This window comes from Ambystoma mexicanum, chromosome 6q, assembly GCF_040938575.1.
Source record: "Ambystoma mexicanum isolate Mex_15411 chromosome 6q, UKY_AmexF1_1, whole genome shotgun sequence".
In the NCBI taxonomy this organism is placed as follows: Eukaryota; Metazoa; Chordata; class Amphibia; order Caudata; family Ambystomatidae; genus Ambystoma; species Ambystoma mexicanum.
In genome coordinates, this window is record NC_090937.1 from 1,421,305,657 (window position 1) to 1,421,324,078 (window position 18,422).

At 48.4% G+C, this 18,422-nt stretch overlaps 1 protein-coding gene across 1 annotated transcript in view; it reads left to right on the plus strand.

The window, feature by feature from the left end:
• The window catches only part of POLN (DNA polymerase nu), a 1,535,958-nt gene that overhangs the window by 1,173,511 nt on the left and 344,025 nt on the right, over nucleotides 1–18,422 (plus strand). The window contains exon 15 of the mRNA XM_069630227.1: nucleotides 3,507–3,584. Coding sequence (XP_069486328.1) covers nucleotides 3,507–3,584 — 78 coding nt within the window. The remainder of the gene's footprint in view (nucleotides 1–3,506; nucleotides 3,585–18,422) is intronic.

The window sequence follows — 18,422 nt, forward strand, 5'->3', positions numbered from 1 at the left end:
ATGTTCCGCAAGAACTTCCGAGCTCCATTTAGTGTGTTATTTTTCCTCCCCTTTTGGTTCTTTGATTTCTTAATATTTTTCTTAACAGCTTGTTGTGTTTTAGGTTGCACTTTCTCTGAATTACTTGGGTTTTGGGACCCACTGATGAAAATTGAGTATACATTTGGCTGCCCCATTATAGGAGGTGGTGGCTCTTCTCTTGAGGCCACTTCTGATTGTGAGCTGGCTCCTGAGGTCGATGCTGTTTGAATATCATGACGGGCTTGATTAGCGTTACCTCTGGCATGTTCAAAAGCCGTATGAAATGACATGTCCGCGATGTTTGAGCTGACGGAAATTACAGGTGTTCCAGGTCCGGTCTTGGTCGGTGGCTGCATGTCCTTGCTTGCTGGAACCAATCGAGCAGCGTTGTCCCTCCTCACGTCAGGTAGGGCCATGGTGTCCTTTAGCGGGGGACAGATCGGAGTTGTCGTCTCAAAATGTTGAATTTCCAGCGGACTAGATACACCAACATGGGCTTGCCGGCGTTGTTGTGATGTATTTTGCTCATGCTCGCCTTGAGCTCTTGTGTTGGCGCTTGCTGAGGCTCTGTCAGTTTTGGTGTTGTCTAGTTGTCTTGACAAGGACGACTGTCTTGCGTCATGTTTAAATAATGCAAGTGCCTCTCGGGCGACTTCAGCAAACAACCTTTTGTCATTTGAGGCGCTTTTTCTGATCTCACTTAGTAGGTTGAAGGCTGTGTCCAATCTTTTGATTCCCTCATGTTGCTCAATATAAGAGCAATCACAAGTTTTTTCGAGTTTAATACATTTAGAGTTCATCATAGCCACAACGGTCGTCAAATCTTTAGTTGCTTCATGTATGTTCTCATACTATTTCATGAATGGGGCTAGAGAGATCTCCGAAGATAACATTAGGAGGGCTTGGAGCTCAGTCGAGGGCAACATAGAAGGCGCTTCGGCTCTTAAAGCTTGTGCTTGTTGCTTGGGCGCCTTACTCGGAAAACGATCCTTGTCACGCTGAATTTTAGGAAATGGGCGTTCCTCATGGATGAATCCGAGGTGTCCTCATACAGTGAAGCCTCGTTGTAGGACAACTCATTTGCATCATCCGTCTCTTTCCTGTTCGCAAATGTGAGCCTTTTTTGGGAGGTCAGGTGGATGCCAGATAAATCATGCCAAGACTCCCCATTGGGCGAGTGTTTGTGTGTTTGTGCACATTTATAGCAGACTTTTGGCCATATATCCTCATTGACTCCCATTAATTGGGTGTTATTTCATTTTAAAGATGTTTTGACCTGGGACTCAACAGGTGGCCTATGTCCTTTAGGCTGTTTGTTCAAACATGCTTTATTCATAAGCACTAGGTTCTGTAATACGTTTTTAACAATGTCCAGAGAGTCCTTTCTTGCCGGGTTTCTTGTTTCGCCTAAGTGCGGTTCTGTCATGGTGACATCCTGAAAACAAAATGCCTGGTCGCCTCCAAATGTAGGCTCGCGACATTTTGCCTCTAGGCTAAGGCTGGGCGGACAGAACACGTCATTAACATTGAGCTCCTCAATAGGCGCTTTGCTTCCCGCAATCATCTGCATACTCGCACTGATTGGGTCCTCAGTGTCTGTTATGCTACTTGTGGGTGGCTCACAAGCACACAAGGGTCGCATAGGTTCAATCAGGTGAGAGGCCACGGGCGTGGCCACACTGTGTGTCTCTGGGGGTTTACCACCCTCACCCTGCGAGATCACGCTTCCCAAGCACAGCGCATGCCCACCGCCAGGGGCCACCTCCTCAATTCCAGGGCCGCTGACCGTCGCTCTCAGAGAAGCAACCATGCCTCTCCCGTCGTCCTGTGACGGGCTGCGCCCCCCGCCCTCGACCGAGACTCCCAAGACGCCGGCTGCAGAGTCGGGAAGTGGGTGAGTGTTATTTGTACATTTAGCAGGGGGTGGGTTCTGAGGGTTTGTTTCACGATTGTCAATCGGGATTGCTTCTAAGGAGTTGGGCAATGCCGAGGTCTCGTCAGGCTCTGCAATGACACGTTCAACAGCAGTGGCTGCCTCACCGCCGTTCACCCTGGCAACGCCGCGCCGCGGGCCTGACAGAGAGCCTCCGACGAATACAAATGGCCATTAGAGGCACCATCAATGGGAGCCTCAGTTACAACATCACTATTTAGGTGTGAAACAGACTCTAGGTCGGAATCCTCCACAGCTGAAGTACATGAAAAGTAGCGGCTTACTTTAGATGTAGTTTGAGGACGCTGTAGGGCTACAGCGTCAGGCGCTCCGCCTGCACCGTCTCGTCGCTTCTGAGCCCGCGTCCTCAGTGCTGGAGATAGTACTGCGGACATCGGCACGGCTCGCCCACTCGCCAAACAGCAAAACAGCACCAAGTCCTCAGCCCATTCCACCGCAGGGCTTCACGCCGCAAGGGCAACAGAGGCGGCCTTAAATAGTCAGCTGACAGTAGTCAGTAGTCAGCTGACCCAGCTGGCTGGATGGCGGTTAAAGGCACACGCACCTCTGTTCCCTTTCTGTAAATTCTGTAGGTTGTTTTTCTGTGTTTCTCCTCCTTGCTCCTTAGCACTCCTTAGCACTCGCCACAGCAAAACAGCACCAAGTCCTCAGCCCTTTCCACCTCAGGGCTTCACGCCGCAAGGGCAACAGAGGCAGCCTTATATAGTCAGCTGACAGTCAGCTGACAGTAGTCAGTAGTCAGCTGACCCAGCTGGCTGGATGGTGGTTAAAGGCACACGCACCTCTGTTCCCTTTCTGTAAATTCTGTAGGTTGTTTTTCTGTGTTTCTCCTTCTTGCTCCTTAGCACTCCTTAGCACTCACCACAGCAAAACAGCACCAAGTCCTCAGCCCTTTCCACCTCAGGGCTTCACAAATGTGACAATGTTGCCGCCACTTGCAGTTTTGATAAGGAAACTGGTGCAATTCAGGAGAATGGTGTTAGATGCTCTAGATATACACACCAGTGACATTGCCTTAAATGGTGCCAAGCAGCTTTAGATGGATTCAGCTGCAGAGCCACCCAGCTCCGCCTATAGACTGTTCTGAAAGTGTCCTGTTCCGACTGCATCTGATGTGGATTTTCATAGACAAGGGATCTGTACAAGTGATTTGTTAATTTGCTCGATTTTTTGTGTTTTGTTGCAAACAGCACATCTGTATCCATTTTTTGGCAGAGGTGAAACTTTGCATATTGTCCTGTATTTTTTGTAGATGATAATCTGTTTTATTCTTCAGCATGCCATTAACAGTTACTAATAAGTGAAATGTGAATGCTGTGGTGGAGCATTAGAAAGTATGTCTATTACAGGTAAATAGCTGGCACTTGCTTGTTGAAATGAAAGATATGCCATGGTTTATTTACTAATTCTTTTAAGGATTTTATAGTAAGTATGTCAAAATAATCTCGAAAACCAACACTGGAATTATTTTTGTAGGAGCACTTTTTGGATATTTTACAGGACTGATTCTGTTGCATACATTTCTCCACAGGAAAGGAGCATCAAATAATAAACATATCGCCAAGAGCATTTTTTGTTTCATCTAAGGACTATACATTCTTATCAGCAGGTAAAGCAATGTTTTTTTTCGGTATTGTGGAAATCCATTAAATACATACATGTTGTTCAATTCTGTGTTTACCCCCTTTCTGCCTTGAATGCTTCCTACACACATTAGACGCTGGGGCTCATGTTCAATTGATCCGTAACGCGAATGCAATACGGAAAAAAGCCCTGAGTAAGGCTTTAACGCCTTGCAATCACGCCACGGCTCATTTTCAAGGAGTTGTATGGAGGGGAGAAGGGCGAGAACGCAACTTCATGTATTTTCATACCAGTGCAAAAAGCAAGCAGCCCCCATAGGGATCCATGGATCCATTCTACACGCTCCTTGCCATGCGAGCGAACATGTTTGGCAGTATTTCAGTGGTAAATCTGCCGAAATACTGCCAAACTTGGTCCTGCAAATTTACTGCAGGATTATAAATGGTGGTGAGCAGTTTAAATCCAATTTTTTGGGATTTGATAGGACTCCGTGGTGACTTCAGTAGAAATATCGCCGCCGGTAATTCCACCAATTTTTATGATTTCTGGTGGTAAGATGGAAAATGTACCCTTGCCATCAAAATTGTAGTATGGTGGTGCGGTAATGTGGTGGTAATGCAGTGGTAATGGGATTACCATTGCATTGCCACTGTTTTTCCTGCACCGCTGTACTCATAATGAGGCCCATAGTGTTCTAATTCTTGCTTTCTTGGTCAGCAATGGGATTCTGTAGCTAGGTGATCAGGTCCAGGTGTATAGAGATAAGCCTTCTAAGTTGTACATACTCGGCTGTCTTTTTAGCTTTCTCTGTAACAGCTCCTAAACCCAACCCCACTCATCAATAATCAACCTTACCACTTCCTGTGCTTTCTGAGCCTCTCCCAATCCACACAGTTCTCAGACTTTGCGCAAGACAAACCCCAGATGGCATAGCAGCAGGGCTTCAAGTGGGCCAGAGTTAGCCAGGGCTCAGCCCTGGTAGTCTCTAAATATTGACATTGAGCCATGGTTCTGCCAGGACTCCCTGATCTGACTCCTCCAACCAGATTTATTCCTTGCAGTAATGCAAATAAAAATTAGTGCCAATACTGCTCTTCGACGGTAGATGTCACTTTCAGCCTGGTTTAGAACCATAACATGAATTAAAGAAATGTGCTTATTTTCAAGCACTGAATGGAAATTTTACCAGGACCGATAATACCATTCCGCCTCTGTGATTGCCGGAATCACCGGGGCATTACAACCCCGATGACCCGGTAATTCTGGAGGCGGAATTCTGTAAATCCCCATGGAGTCCAACAGGACTCCATGGGGATGGGAACCATGGAAACACTGGTTCCGTCTATGACAGAACCAGTGTTTCCATGTCCGCCTGCAGGCGGGTGGTGTTACTCACGCCAGGTCAGACCCGGCGGGAGTGACACCACCCGCCTGCAGGACTCAGAATCAGCCGGTCCTGAAACAACAGTGGCGGCGGATTTACTGCCACCATTGTTTCCGGACCAGCTGACTTGTAATAAGGCCCAATGTTTGATTTTATTATTTCTTTTTTGTACAGCACATATTAAATAACTATCATTAGAATGATTTGTACGAATCATGGACTTCTTTCAAAAGAACTGTGGTTGCATGGTCCACTGACCTATTTTGAGTTGATGTCCTGTGTGATAATTGAATATATTTATGTTGGTCAATATTTTTTACACACGTTAATTATATTTTACTACATCTTTTAAAGAAAGATGTACTCTTTTCATTACACACATGAACACAGGATTGCTCTGTTGGATCACACCTTTATTTACATAGGGCCCACCTCTTTTAAAGGTTCATCATCTATTTGGGAAGTGAAGCTGTGCGATAACCTTTTTAGGACCCGCCCCCAAATATTGAATCATGGCTTGTTAGAGGCTCCCCTCGATTTCTTATGCCACTTAAAGCACTGCCTAGCACCTGAACCACAGTCATGCAGTGGCATTACTAATGTGTTTGATTCTTAGCAGTCCTGTGTTACACAGGATCTGGAGACAGATTTACTCTTGTATCCTGGAACGGAAGTGGAGAGCTTCGGGTGCACCCTCTGGCAAACTAGACGGCCGCCTGCTCCAAGGCAATACAGACTCCATCTTCTCTAAGAAGAGGGTCCATATTCAATCCTGCATCTCTGTGGCCTCTAACTTTACTTTATTTGGTATAGCGTAGCAATGGACCTGTGGGCATAATGGTACTGACAAACATAAAGACATTGACAGAGAAGAGCATGAGTCTGAGAATCAGAGGAGAGTGTCATAGTGAGTTCATGATAGAGATTGAGCGAACAACCAGGTCTTCGGTTTCTTCTAACAACACGGCCAAACTTTTCAAAATCTGCTAGGAGCTGGCCAATCATACTGCAGTATCTACTACTTCTACACCTGCCCAGGCCCTCTGCACGGCTCTGGCTTCTCATTTCCCCGCTAACATGCAGGCCATCCTGTCCGCACTCTCCTCCTCTCTCCCCTCCCTCCACCTCTCGCAGGCCCTCCTTGGCAGCCTCTCCTTCTCTCCTCCCTCCTCCCTCTTCCCTCCTCCCTTCTCCCTCTCTCCTGTAACACCTGAAGATGTTTCCAGACAAGCATGGTCTATGAAAGTCTCATCCAAACAGGTGAACCCTTGCTCCTCCAGAATCATTCAGGACAAAATAGGTTATCTCGCTCCAGCCTTGGTAGATTTCTGTAATCACTCCTTCGCCACTGGATCTTTCCCCTCTCTTTTCAAGCATTGCCTTCTGCAACCCCTACTAAAAATCCTTCCACCGACCCCTCCATTCCAGCAAATTAATGCCCGATCGCTATCACTCCTTTCCTGGGAAAGCCCTGGAGAAGTTGGGTATATCCCAGCTAACCCTCCACACTGAATCTGTTGGTGGTCTCCATGACCACTGAATCTGTTGGTTGACTCCGTGACCATCAGTCTGGCTTCAGAGGTACAGAAACTGCACTCCTGAACACCTGTGAATCTCTGCTCTTTAATCTTGACTCTAACACTCACTCTGTCCTCATTCTCCTCGACCTTTCCTCTGCATTTGACATGGTCAAGCACAACATCCTGATTACTCGTCTCTTCGAGACTCGTGGCATTACGGATCAGGCTCTGGCGTGGCTGATATCCTTCCTCCTGGACCGACCTTTTCAGGTTCAGCTTGGGTCCTTTCTCTCCACCACCTCTCTCTCCACATGTGTTGCTCCCCATGGCTCTATCCTCTCCACCTGGCTCTTCAATGTCTATCTGGCCCGTTGGCCCTCCCGATCTCTACCTTTTCCTCTAACTTTCAGTGTTATGCGGATGACGCGCAGCTCTCTTTCAGGCTACCGTCGGCCTTCCCTCGGTCAGTCCTGACTGTCTATCCGCTATTCAGGCATGGTGCGCCTCTGACGATCTCTGCCTTAATGCCAGTAAGACTGAGATCCTTCTTATTGGGACCACTGCTCCCTATTTTCCTATCTCACTCTGTGTGCCCTCCTTGGGCCTCTCGCCCTCACCCTCATGTGAGGCAAAAAACCTTGGGGGGTGGGGGGGTGTCATCCTTGACTCCACTCTCTCCTTCTCTCCACACATCACAGAATTTTCCAAGAAGGCCTGTTTCCAGCTATTTCTCCTCAGAGGTATTCTCCATTTTCTCACCTTCCCCCAGAAGCTCACTGTCCCCAGAGTCCTGGTTCTCTCTAGGCTGGAGTACTGCAACAGTCTCTTTCTCAATCTGCTTATCTCTATTCTTCGCCCTCTTCAACTCCCAGAACAGGACCGCATGACTTATCATTGGCCTCTAGGCCACGGACCACATCTCTGACCTCAAAATCCCTCCACTGGTTCCAAGAATCAAGTTTAAGACCCTCTGTATCATCCACAAGGCTTTCTCGGGTCGTGGCCCACACTACCTTCAACTCTCTCTTCCTAAGTGCCTTCCTCCTAGAGCCCTTCACTCGTTTACTTCTAACTCTCTGCTGGTGAGTCGCATCTCCAAGCAGAGAATGAGGGTAGATCTCTTTTCTCCTCTTCTTTCTCGCTCCCTCTTGCCTGCTAACATTCCCTTGCTCCTGCTCCGTCTGCTGCTTGGCTGCTCATTGTCCTCTTAGTCTTACAGAACCCCAGTCCCCCCTAACCAGACCCCCCTACACTGGCGCATGGCCCAACTTGCACTACCAGGCTGGGATTTCTCCCTGGGGTCCCAGCACTTAAGTCAGGGCCCTGCTACCCTGTGTGAACCTCTCCTTGTACCCTCCCCCTGGCACTTCTTGTTGCACACTTGCACAATATCAATGACACAAGGCCTTTTAAGATTGTTGTCTTGTTCTCCCTTTGTTCCCCTTCTCTTGCTGCATCTTGAAACACTTTGTGCATAGGTACATAATAAATACAAAATCAAATTAAAAATCAATCCTGTCCCCTTTCCTCCATTAACATCTAATGTAAGTACTACAGTGACATGACATGAGCCTATAACACAGCAAAACACACATTTAATAAAGTGAAGCCTGGGCGAATTCACAGGTCAGCTGCCCATTATTCCCCACCCTCCGGTTCGTCCGCTAATCCTTTTATCTGAACAGGAGAGCATTGTAAGTGTGGGCCTGGGCCCTGTTTTTAGCAAACCTATCCTCCTTTTTCTCACCATACTTCAGTTTCAACATTCCATTGTGCTGCATAAAAGTAGTTGTACTTTTGCAGGTCAGTTGAACACCTGTGCAGTTGACACTTTGCCACATCTTACCATCCACCAAATGGGAGGGAACTCTGAGAGCCCTTGTAAAGGGGCTAAGGAAGGTGTTTGTGCTCAGGGCTTTACGTAACATAAGACACCACTGGAGTGAATACAGGGAACATAGTTCTAGAGGGCAGTTTGCCTTCTGCGAGCAGTTTTCTCTAACTTGCCCCTTTCCAGCTCTCATCAGTTTGGGTCAGGAACAGGGTCACACATTTCCACTTGAACAGCAGTTTATGTGTTTCACAGCATACAATTATAAGCAAAATAGCATCCAGTGCTGAGGGGACAGAATCTAAGTTGGACTCCATCTTGAAACTTTACGACTGATGTGTCGAACCCATCAGGTTCTTAGCATGCAGGCTCTACAGGAATGGTTCATGGGGGTGATAACGTTTTGGGCACCTCTTTATCTTTTTATTTTTGTTGATACAGCTGAATAATCAACTTTACAATAATAGGTGAAAAATAGGATGAATCAACTTTAAAGTTGTCAATTTGAAAGAGAATAAATAAAATATGTTTAAAATGTTACAAAACTTGGGGGGCGCTGTTGCGCTGTTCGAAAATGGCCACCTAGACGAGAGCACCGTGCCGGGAGGCGATATATTAACACAATTCTGCGTTATTTCGAGCCTACTCGATAAAGGGACAGCAGGAACCGGCACATGAATACCTGACGCATCCATCACCCGGAACTTGTGCGGTGGACTTGCTTTGTTCCGAAGCCTTGGGCAACCAGAGACAGAATGGCAATTCTGGGCAGGCTGTGCCGGCTACTACTTCCATGAACACTGCTGCTCGGGCCGGGGACGCTCTGCCTGTGTTGGGGGAGGAGCCTCTGTCGGCCCGTCTCCACTCGTGCTGTGAGGAGGGGCTCCCTCCTGGAGGGCTGCTGCGGACGTGGCCTGGGAGTCCTTCCCGGACCCCACGACTTTCCGGGACGCTGTGCGGACTGCTGCGACTCCCACCGGGCCCTGCATCAGGCGAGTCGGCTAGGCACGGATACCTGAAGAGGACGTTGACTGAGCTGGACGTTTCTCCTGCGTGCCGCGCGAGCGTGACCCGGACCTGGCGGTGAGTCCCTGGGGCTGGAGGGGGGCTTCGGGCTGGGCGTCAGCATTACCTTCCCTACCCGGATCAGCCCCCCCTCCCCCCGGGGACGTAATGTGATCCACAGCAGTCTACCCTTATACACTGGAGCAGCCATCACGCATAGGGGGCAGCGACCACCCTAGGCCCCCTGCAGTTAATATCTGGTGAATATGCCGAGGCCGGACCGGGGCCTCACCCTGGGGACCACTGTGAGTATTAGCCCGATCCACAGGGGGCAATACAACACGGTCACAGGCGGCGGGGCAGGGCCGGTGGCGGCCATCTTTCATTTGGGATACGTGGGGGACCACAACACACCCGAGTGGACTCGGACCTCAAACAAGCCTATTTCAACCCAAACTACTGTATTATGGTGGTGGCATGCCCCTCGGCGGTGATTCTGACATAGGAGGCTTGAGTGAGAGTGTAGGGGAGTGCTGAGGACCTCGGGGGCGTCACTTGACCGTATCTGACCGCTGCCCCCGGAATCTTTGAATCTTGATTGTCTGGCCACCCGGGTGCAGCGGTGGGGTGGACTGCACATTAAGTCAGCGATTGGAACAGTACATATCACCCATTGCTCCAGCGCCCCCTAGGACGCTTACTAGTGTCCACTTCCTGCGCACGCTGCCCTTACCCAGAGTACTGCTGGACTGGTTGTTCCCACACATTCCCATCTTTGGATCCCGCATCCACTTGTACACCCATTTTATGCTCTAGCAATTCACCCCGTCTATAAGTCCTGTTGCCACGTGCCCTGGGCGCTCATGCTTTGCTAAGGAGCCAGGATCTTCCAGACCAACGAGGCCCTGAGAGGCCCTCTGTGGGCACCCTGCTCTCTCCTCTCGCCCATTATCCCCAGCTTGCTCTCCCCCCTTGACCTTCTCCTATATACTTAAGCCCTCGGGGGTAACAGGCCTGCGCATTACCTCCACCATCACTAAAGGTGCAGGGGGAGGAAAAAACAGAGCTCCATCAGCATGTTTGCTAAGACACCGTCCAGGCAGGCGGAGGAGGAACCGGAACCCACACCCACCGGCTCGACCCCTGCAGACTCCATAGACTCTCAGAAAAAATGGAGTACATTCGCGAAGTGGTCACTACGCTACATTCTAGGTTGGACGATATGAATGGCTCCATATCCTCTATTAAAGCACACATTGTCACGCTCACCTGGTCTCCACGGGGGCGTGCTCGTGTGCATAGGGTGATGTCTGTCCTGATGCTGCTCTGCTTGGCTGGAGATGCTAGCTTGCATCTCCCCTTCGTCCTTGCTTCAGGAGATGTTAGCCTGCAAGTCGAAACAAGAAATTAGCTACCGAAGGGAGCTGGTCAGTGGTTTCACCTTCTTCCGATCTTTCCTTCACTTCGTCTGGCTCACCTCGTTTTTTTAATGGGTGAGCTCTCCGTCCTGCACACTCTGGCAGGAGCGCGGTTCACAGTCTTTCCTGCATAGAGTTACGTCACTGATCCGAAGGTGGTTGCTGATGTAGAAGGCCCGGGAGTAAGCAGATAAGTCTCTATTCCAATAACTTCTTGAAATTGACTGCCTTTAAGTCTTTCTGTTCAAGATAACTAATGTCCGTTATTGTCTTACAGGTGCAGCATTAAGCGACCATCGGATGATGGATGACCTTCCTGACAATGATGCTCAGGATTCCTGCCGGTAAGTATAGCGCTGTGCTGGGCGTGCAAATGTTCGCCTCTGTAGCTTTCCTTTGCTACGTGCGACTAACCTGCTTGTCTTTTTCTGTTCAGCAGGTACGGCGCGATTACAGGAAGAAGAATAGAAGATCCGTGTGGCAGTGTCGAGCTGCAGCGCGCTGCTGAGTGAAGAACTGTCCGATGAAGTTCCTGGAGCAGGCCGATCAGGTGAGTAGCTACCCGAGAGGGTACTTTTCGTTCTGTTCTGCAGATGCTGCGGTCCGTGGGAAAGCAGCAGATGAGATCTGGATGTACTGCAGGTAAGGCCTTCGATGCTTAAATAACTCCCGTTATACTCTGTTCGCAGGTGCCGATAGATGGAAGACTCTGGATGGGCATGGCAGAAGGAAGCAAGAACTGATCTGACACAGTGAGCGTTAAGCTGCAGGAGTGCAGAATAACGTGAAGCGTGTTCAGATTGTTGGGTGCGGTTTAAATAGCCTTGCAAGTAGTTCCAAGAAAATAGTCCTCTTCTCCGTATCCCTTCTCTCAGGTAAAGCAGTTCCAGGCCACACCCTGAACTGAATGGCTCAGCCGCTCAGAGCCAAGTTAATGGACCATGTAGCTAACACCTCCATGAGCCTGGCGCCAGCGGCGCCAGGACTGAGTCCAGGTGAGCCTGGCTGGGGCCTGATAAGCCCACAAGGGGGCCAAAGTCCGGGATGGCCCCACCAGTTTCAGGGTTTTGGGTGCTTGCACCATGACAGCACTCCCCCCCCCAAAGCCCCCCTAATGGCTGATCCACTCATTGGTCCTGGTTTGTTTGGATGATTGCGGTGGAACCTTTTCAATAACAGTGGAGCATGTACATTCTCGCTAGGTTCCCATGATCTTTCATGCGGTCCGTACCCTTTCCAGTCTATCAAGTAAAAGAGTTTTGATTTGGTGATTTTTGAGTCCAGAATCTCTTTAACCTCGAACTCGGGTTCCCCGTTCACTGCGACTGGTTTCGGTGGTTTCACAACTCGTGTTCCAGGTTGCACCGGTTTCAAAAGTGAGACGTGGAACACTGGATGAATTTTCATGTGCATGCCACTGGATTGATTATGGCCTTAATGGTATACGGACCCAAATATCTGGGATTGAAGGTACGAGGCCCTTTAACAGGTATGTGCTTTGATGCCAACCAGACTTCATCCCCAGCCTGATAACTTGGAGCTTCACTTCCATGCGCGTCGGCTGATTTCTTGTATCTTTCCTTAGCCTGCCTTAGATGATCTGTTGCTTGTTTGAAGGCTTGGGAGATGTGCAAACTTTTCACAGCTGGCTTTTCCAGAAGTTGTGGCGGGTCAAGGTTGGAAGTTCGTGGGTGTAACCCGTAGATTGTATAGAAGGGACTTTGACCTGTGCTGGAATGGAGTGAGTTGTTATAGGCATACTCGGTGATCCATAAAACATCCTTCCAGCTGCCTTCAGTTTGATGTAACATGCACCTGATATATTGCTCAAAGGTCTGGTTTGTTCTCTCTGTTTGACCATCGGTTTGGGGATGGTGACTGGTGGAAAGTCTTACGTCGATTTGAGCTAACTCGCAATACTTCTTCCAGAAGCGTGAGATAAACTGGCTGCCACGGTCTGAGATCAGAATGGAAGGGAATCCGTGAATTTGGACATCTGTTCAAGAATTTTTTTTAGCCAGAATTGAAGCTGCGGGTAGTCCTTTTAACGGGATGAAATGGGCCATTTTTTAAAACAAATCTACCACTACTAAAATTGTGTTGAATCCATTAATCGAAGGAAGGTCTGTTATAAAATCAAGTCAAACTCAGCAAAAAATAATGCCCATCGGAGTTGGTGAGATGATTGGGCTTTTCCCACCTTCAGGTACTGTAAATTGCGATGATCGGTAATTACTGTGATGGTGTGTCACCAGGCTTTGAAGGGCGCCTTGATGGCTAACAGTTCCTTGTCCGTAATAGCATAGTTCAGCTCGGGAGCCGTAAATTTCCGTGACCAAAAGGCTACCGGGTGCAGTTGACCCATTTCGGGATCCCTTTGTGAAAGGACTGCTCCCATTGCCAGACTGGAAGCATCCGTTTCGACCACGTACGGTAGAGCTGGACGAGGGTGTTTCAAGATCGGGGCTGAGATGAATCTTTGTTTTAGTTCCTGGAAGGCTTTCTCAGCTTCTTCGGACCATTGAAAATGCTTGTTTTTGCGCAACAGAGTGGTGATGGGGTGCACTAGTTGTGAGAATCCTGGAATGAAGCGACGGTAGAAGTTTGCAAATCCGAACATACTCTGAACTCCTTTAATCGAGGTTGGAGACAGCCAGTTGAGAATGGCATCCACCTTTCATGAATCCATGCACACACCATGAGGGGTTAGGACAAATCCGAGGAACTCAACCTCAGTAACATGGAAAAAACATTTCTCCAACTTTGCAAATAGTTTGTGTTGTCGAAGTTTGTCCAAAACTGCTCGGACATGTATCACATGTTCTTGCTCTGAACGGGAGTATACCAGAATGTCGTCGATGTATACTACGACACACACATCAATCTTTTCTCGCAAAACATTGTTCATGAAATATTGGAACGCCGCTGGGGCGTTGCAAAGGCCAAAAGGCATCACCTGGTATTCAAATAGCCCGTATTTGGTGCGGAAGGCGGTCTTCCATTCATCCCCTTTCCTGATCCGTACCAGGTGGTAAGCTCCGCGGAGGTCTAACTTGGTGTAAATCCGGGCATCTTTAACTTGATCCAATAAGTCAGGAATCAGAGGCAACGGGTAACGGTTTTTAACAGTGACCTGATTCAATGCGCGGTAGTCGCTGCAAGTCCTAAGGTCACCTTCCTTTTTAGGCACGAAGAATAACGGTGAGGCCGCCGGGGACTTGGATGGGCGGATGAAACCGTTAGCCAGATACTGATCTAAATATTTTCTCAAATGCACGTTCTCGGGTTCTGTGAGAGCATAGATTCGACCGCACAGAATCTGTGCTCTTGGTACTAGGTCGATCTGGCAGTCAAACGACATGTGAGGGGGCAGTGTGTTGGCTTGATCCTTTTGGAATACATCCTGATAGTCTTGATATACCAGAGGTAGCGAGTTGGTTGGTTTCATGATCGTTGTCGCTCTAGTGACCAAAGGTCCTTTAGTTGGATAACAAGTCTGAACACAGTCGACTGAGAAGGCGAGCCTCATGGCATGCCAGTCTATGCAAGGATTGTGTGATTCCAAGCATGGCATACCCAGAATTATCTGAAATTGTTTCAACCTTACCAGCGACTCCTACTGCCTTTTAAGTGGCTTCACTGGGCATTCTCTGAGGAAATGGCTGGCTGAACCACAATATAAACACAACTGTTGTTGTCTTCTCCTATCCCTTTCGGCCTTGGTTAACGGCCCCTGTACTCCCCCGATTTGCATGGGTTCTGACACATCGGTGGTCCTGGAGGCATTTTCCTTGGGGCGCACGAATACTCTAGAATCAATTCTAGCACGATCTGCCTTACGGTTCTGCAGTCTGTGATCTAGCTGGACTACCAAGTCTATGTACTCAGCACAGTCCCTGGGTGGGTTCACCACTTGAGCTAAAACATCCTTTAACTCCCCTCTCAGACCACGGTAAAAAAGCGTTGTTCTCTTGTCGTCCGGCCAATCAGTTTCCACAACCAGTCTGTTGAAGGTCACGGTGTATGTTAACAAATCCTGATTGCCCTGACGCAAAGACAAGAGCTCATTATCTAATGCCTGACCTTGACAACGCCGGGCAAACAGCTTCTCCATATCCAATTGGAATCTTTGGAAGTCTCGCAAAATGGGATCATCCCGACTGACCAGCGTTACAGACCAGTCAGCAGCACTGCCACTAAGATATGAAAGTACAAAAGCCACTTTGGACTGGTCGTTTGGAAAGGCTCCTGGCCTGCATAGAAAATGTAGACGGCACTGTTTCATAAACACTGCATACCTTTTCGGATCCCCAGCGAATCCCCAGCGAATCGTTCTGCCACCTGAACTGGATTGCTTGATGTGGGGGGTACCGTTGACCCCACCCCGGGTAGCGGCATCTGCCCCGCCTGTGACTGGAGCAGCTGTCTGGTGTGATCGTCGGTGCGCTCCTTGGCTACAATCAGTTCTCTTCATAAGGCATTGGTTTCCTGTCTAGCCGAATGGACCTCGACCCTGAGTTCCCCCAAAAGCTGAGCTAGCTAACAGTCCTTCTCAAGCTGGCAAATCTCCTACCCAATGTGGCTCCTTTCGTCCGTTATCATTAATCAACTGTGACGTTAAAATCTTCGCCCAACTATTAGCCTTAGCTTAGCCCCCCTTTATGCCACATATCATCCATCCCGATCAAGCAGGGTTTATCCCAGGTCGATCCACCTCTCTGAACCTGAGGCGCTTATTCAATACCATCAGTAGAATAGGCCCACACGTTCAGGCAGTAGCTGCTACACTGGACATGCAGAAGGCCTTCGACCTTTGGCGGGTCCTTGTAAAATGCAAATTTGGACCCAGGTTCCGCTCTTGGGTTAGTTTACTCTACTCCAATCCGGTGGCCAGGTCTGCACCGAGGACAGATGCTCCTCTCAATTCCGAGTTGCCAGAGGCACAAGGCAGGGCTGCCCCTTCTCCCCCTTAATTTTCGCTATAGCTATGGAGCCTTTTGCCGATAGGATGCACCAATGCCATGCGCACAGAGGGCTCCGAACAGCAGGTCAAGCGGACATCATCTCCTTATATGCCGACGATGCTTTGCTCTATATCCGCTCCCCTTCAATCAACCTCTCTCCTATTCTGGCGGATGTTGTCCTTTTTGGGAGCATCTCTGGGCTCAAGGTGAACTGTTCCAAATCTACCCTATTCCGACTTACAGAAAGCACACATCCCCCTCCTGACCTTCTGGGGTTTACTTGGTCCCAGTCAAAATTCACTTACCTTGGTATAGAAGTCACCCGCTCGCCTAAGTCATCGTTTGTGGAGAACTACCAGACGTACCTTTCGAAGCTCACTGAAAAGGTCTCAGGCTGGACGAGGCTCCCAATTTCCCTGGCCGGTTGGATTGGGATCCTAAAGATGGTTGTCCTCCCACAACTGTTATACAAGTTCATCAACCTACCCCTATGGCCAGGAGACAGCTTCTTTCGAGCACTAACTCGTGCCATTAATACTTTCCTATGGCACTCTGGGGCAGTTCGATTAAAACTTGCTACTTTGACCACCCCCATGGAGGGCGGAGGATTCAATGCCCCTGATTTTCTTAAATACTGGCTAGTGGCGCAGGCTCAGTTTGCCTCCTTCTGGTTTAATACACAGGATCCCCCTCCTCATGTCCAGCTCGAGAGGTTAGCGGTCATTGACCGGGATGTCCGCTCCTTAATTCTCGCCCCTCTGCTGGCCATGCTAGAGTCACTAGACCGTGTTGTTAGCACCTCCTTTGCACTCTCGAAAACCTGGAAACTATTAGACATGCCCCACCCATTCCATGGAGATTTGCCTTTATGTAACTTCCTCCCTGCGGTCTCATACCTACTGTTATCCATCATACACCGGTGAGCTGCATTGGGCTTCGAGGTGATCCATGACACCTTCGAAAATGGCAACTTCTTCGAATGGCCAGACCTACAGTCCGCCCTCAGACAGAAGCCATCTGCGTGGCTCCAATACTCGTCCCTCCGGAAAGTCCTTAAAGTCAGATACCCCGATTTCCCCACAATACCCCCCGATGACCCAATTGTAGCGGAATTATGCGACTTCATCTCCTTTAGAGGGAAGGTGTCCAGACTATACGCCCTGTTACAAACTAGAACGACCCGCCCCCCTTCAAATTGAAACGCAAATAGGCAGACGACTTGGAGGTGGAAATGTCCGACGAACGCTGGAAGCACATGTGCGCACGCACACATAATGTGTCCATTAACTCCCATTTCAAATTGATCCAACTTAAAGTCCTACATAGGTACCATCTTAACTGATCTGATTACACTACATGTCGAGGGACCATTCCTCAAGATGTCCCAGATGCGGAACTGACAATGCCTCATACATACATATGCTCTGGGCTTGTCCCAAACTGTCACAGTACTGGGAGTCGGTATTTGCTACCTTATCTGCCATTCTGGATCATACAATCTCCCCGTCCCCATTGCTGTGTCTCTTTCACGACTTCCCTGGCCTGGGCCGTGACTTCAAGAAGCTGGCTGGCCTTTGTATGCTGCTGGCTGTCTGTTGCATCTTACAATGCTGGCTTTGCCCAGTCCCACCCTCACACACACAATGGCTATGGGCAGTAACCTGGGCATCAGACACAGAAGAGACCTGATCTAATCAGCAGCCGGCGCATTCAAAGCCCAGGAATATCTGGCTGAAGTTTCGTTCCTTCATGGCACCTTCCGACACAGGCTCTGATGCCGCATCTCTGGATTCCTGCTCCTCCATATCCGCTAGGGCTTGAACTCTTGTTGGCTTATTTCTCAGTGGTCCCGCTGTACTGTCCATGCTTATACATGCAGAGCTAAAGACCAATGTTTGACCTACTGGTATGTACTGTAATTTGTCAATGCCTGCACCGGTTGGACCTCTGCCTGTATTCTTTTGTGTCATCAAACTGAAAAAATAAAGGTTTAAAAAAAATTAAAAATGTTACAAAACTTCAAATGTACGGTTCAATTCTGCTCAAGTTTGGATTCAGAATTGACAGTCACAGTTGTCGCCACACGAGTAAGTCACACCTAGTCATGATTAAGATTCAAATGTCAATAAAATTGCTTGAACAAGAAGACAAGATCAAATAGAAAGATAGTCCACTATGAAATATTACATATTTGACAGTGTCAGGTGAGTCTAATGACTGTGCATCTGATGCTCTTCAATTTACAGATTACATTGTACGGTACGCTTCCTCTGTTGTGATCGTAATCATTGATTCTCAAGGCTAAACATTATAGCAAATTGTGTCATCTTAAAAACCAAATGTCAGATTGGTTCACAATCCAAGAGTTCGAAGTCAATCGAAAATCTTTTTATGATAGTCACAAGCTCTGGAATTCACAATTGGCAAAACCTTTTTCTAACATTCACAAGATGAGCTGATGTTCTATGCAACCAGAATACGCTTTTAGGCATGTGCAGTAAGGCTCAATTTCTGTAAGCATTTGTTTCATTTCTTCAAATTGCAAACATTTATCTTTCTTGGTTCACAACTATAATAGCTTTGGCTCGGACCAGTAATATAATCTAAACAAGCAATTGCTTCCATAACACTGACCATTACTCATGTGTGGGTTTTATAATAGTGATACTAAATTCATAATGGCAATTCGAATGGACAAGCGTGCGGTTGAAAAAAATCAACTTCCATTGGTCATCATTCTA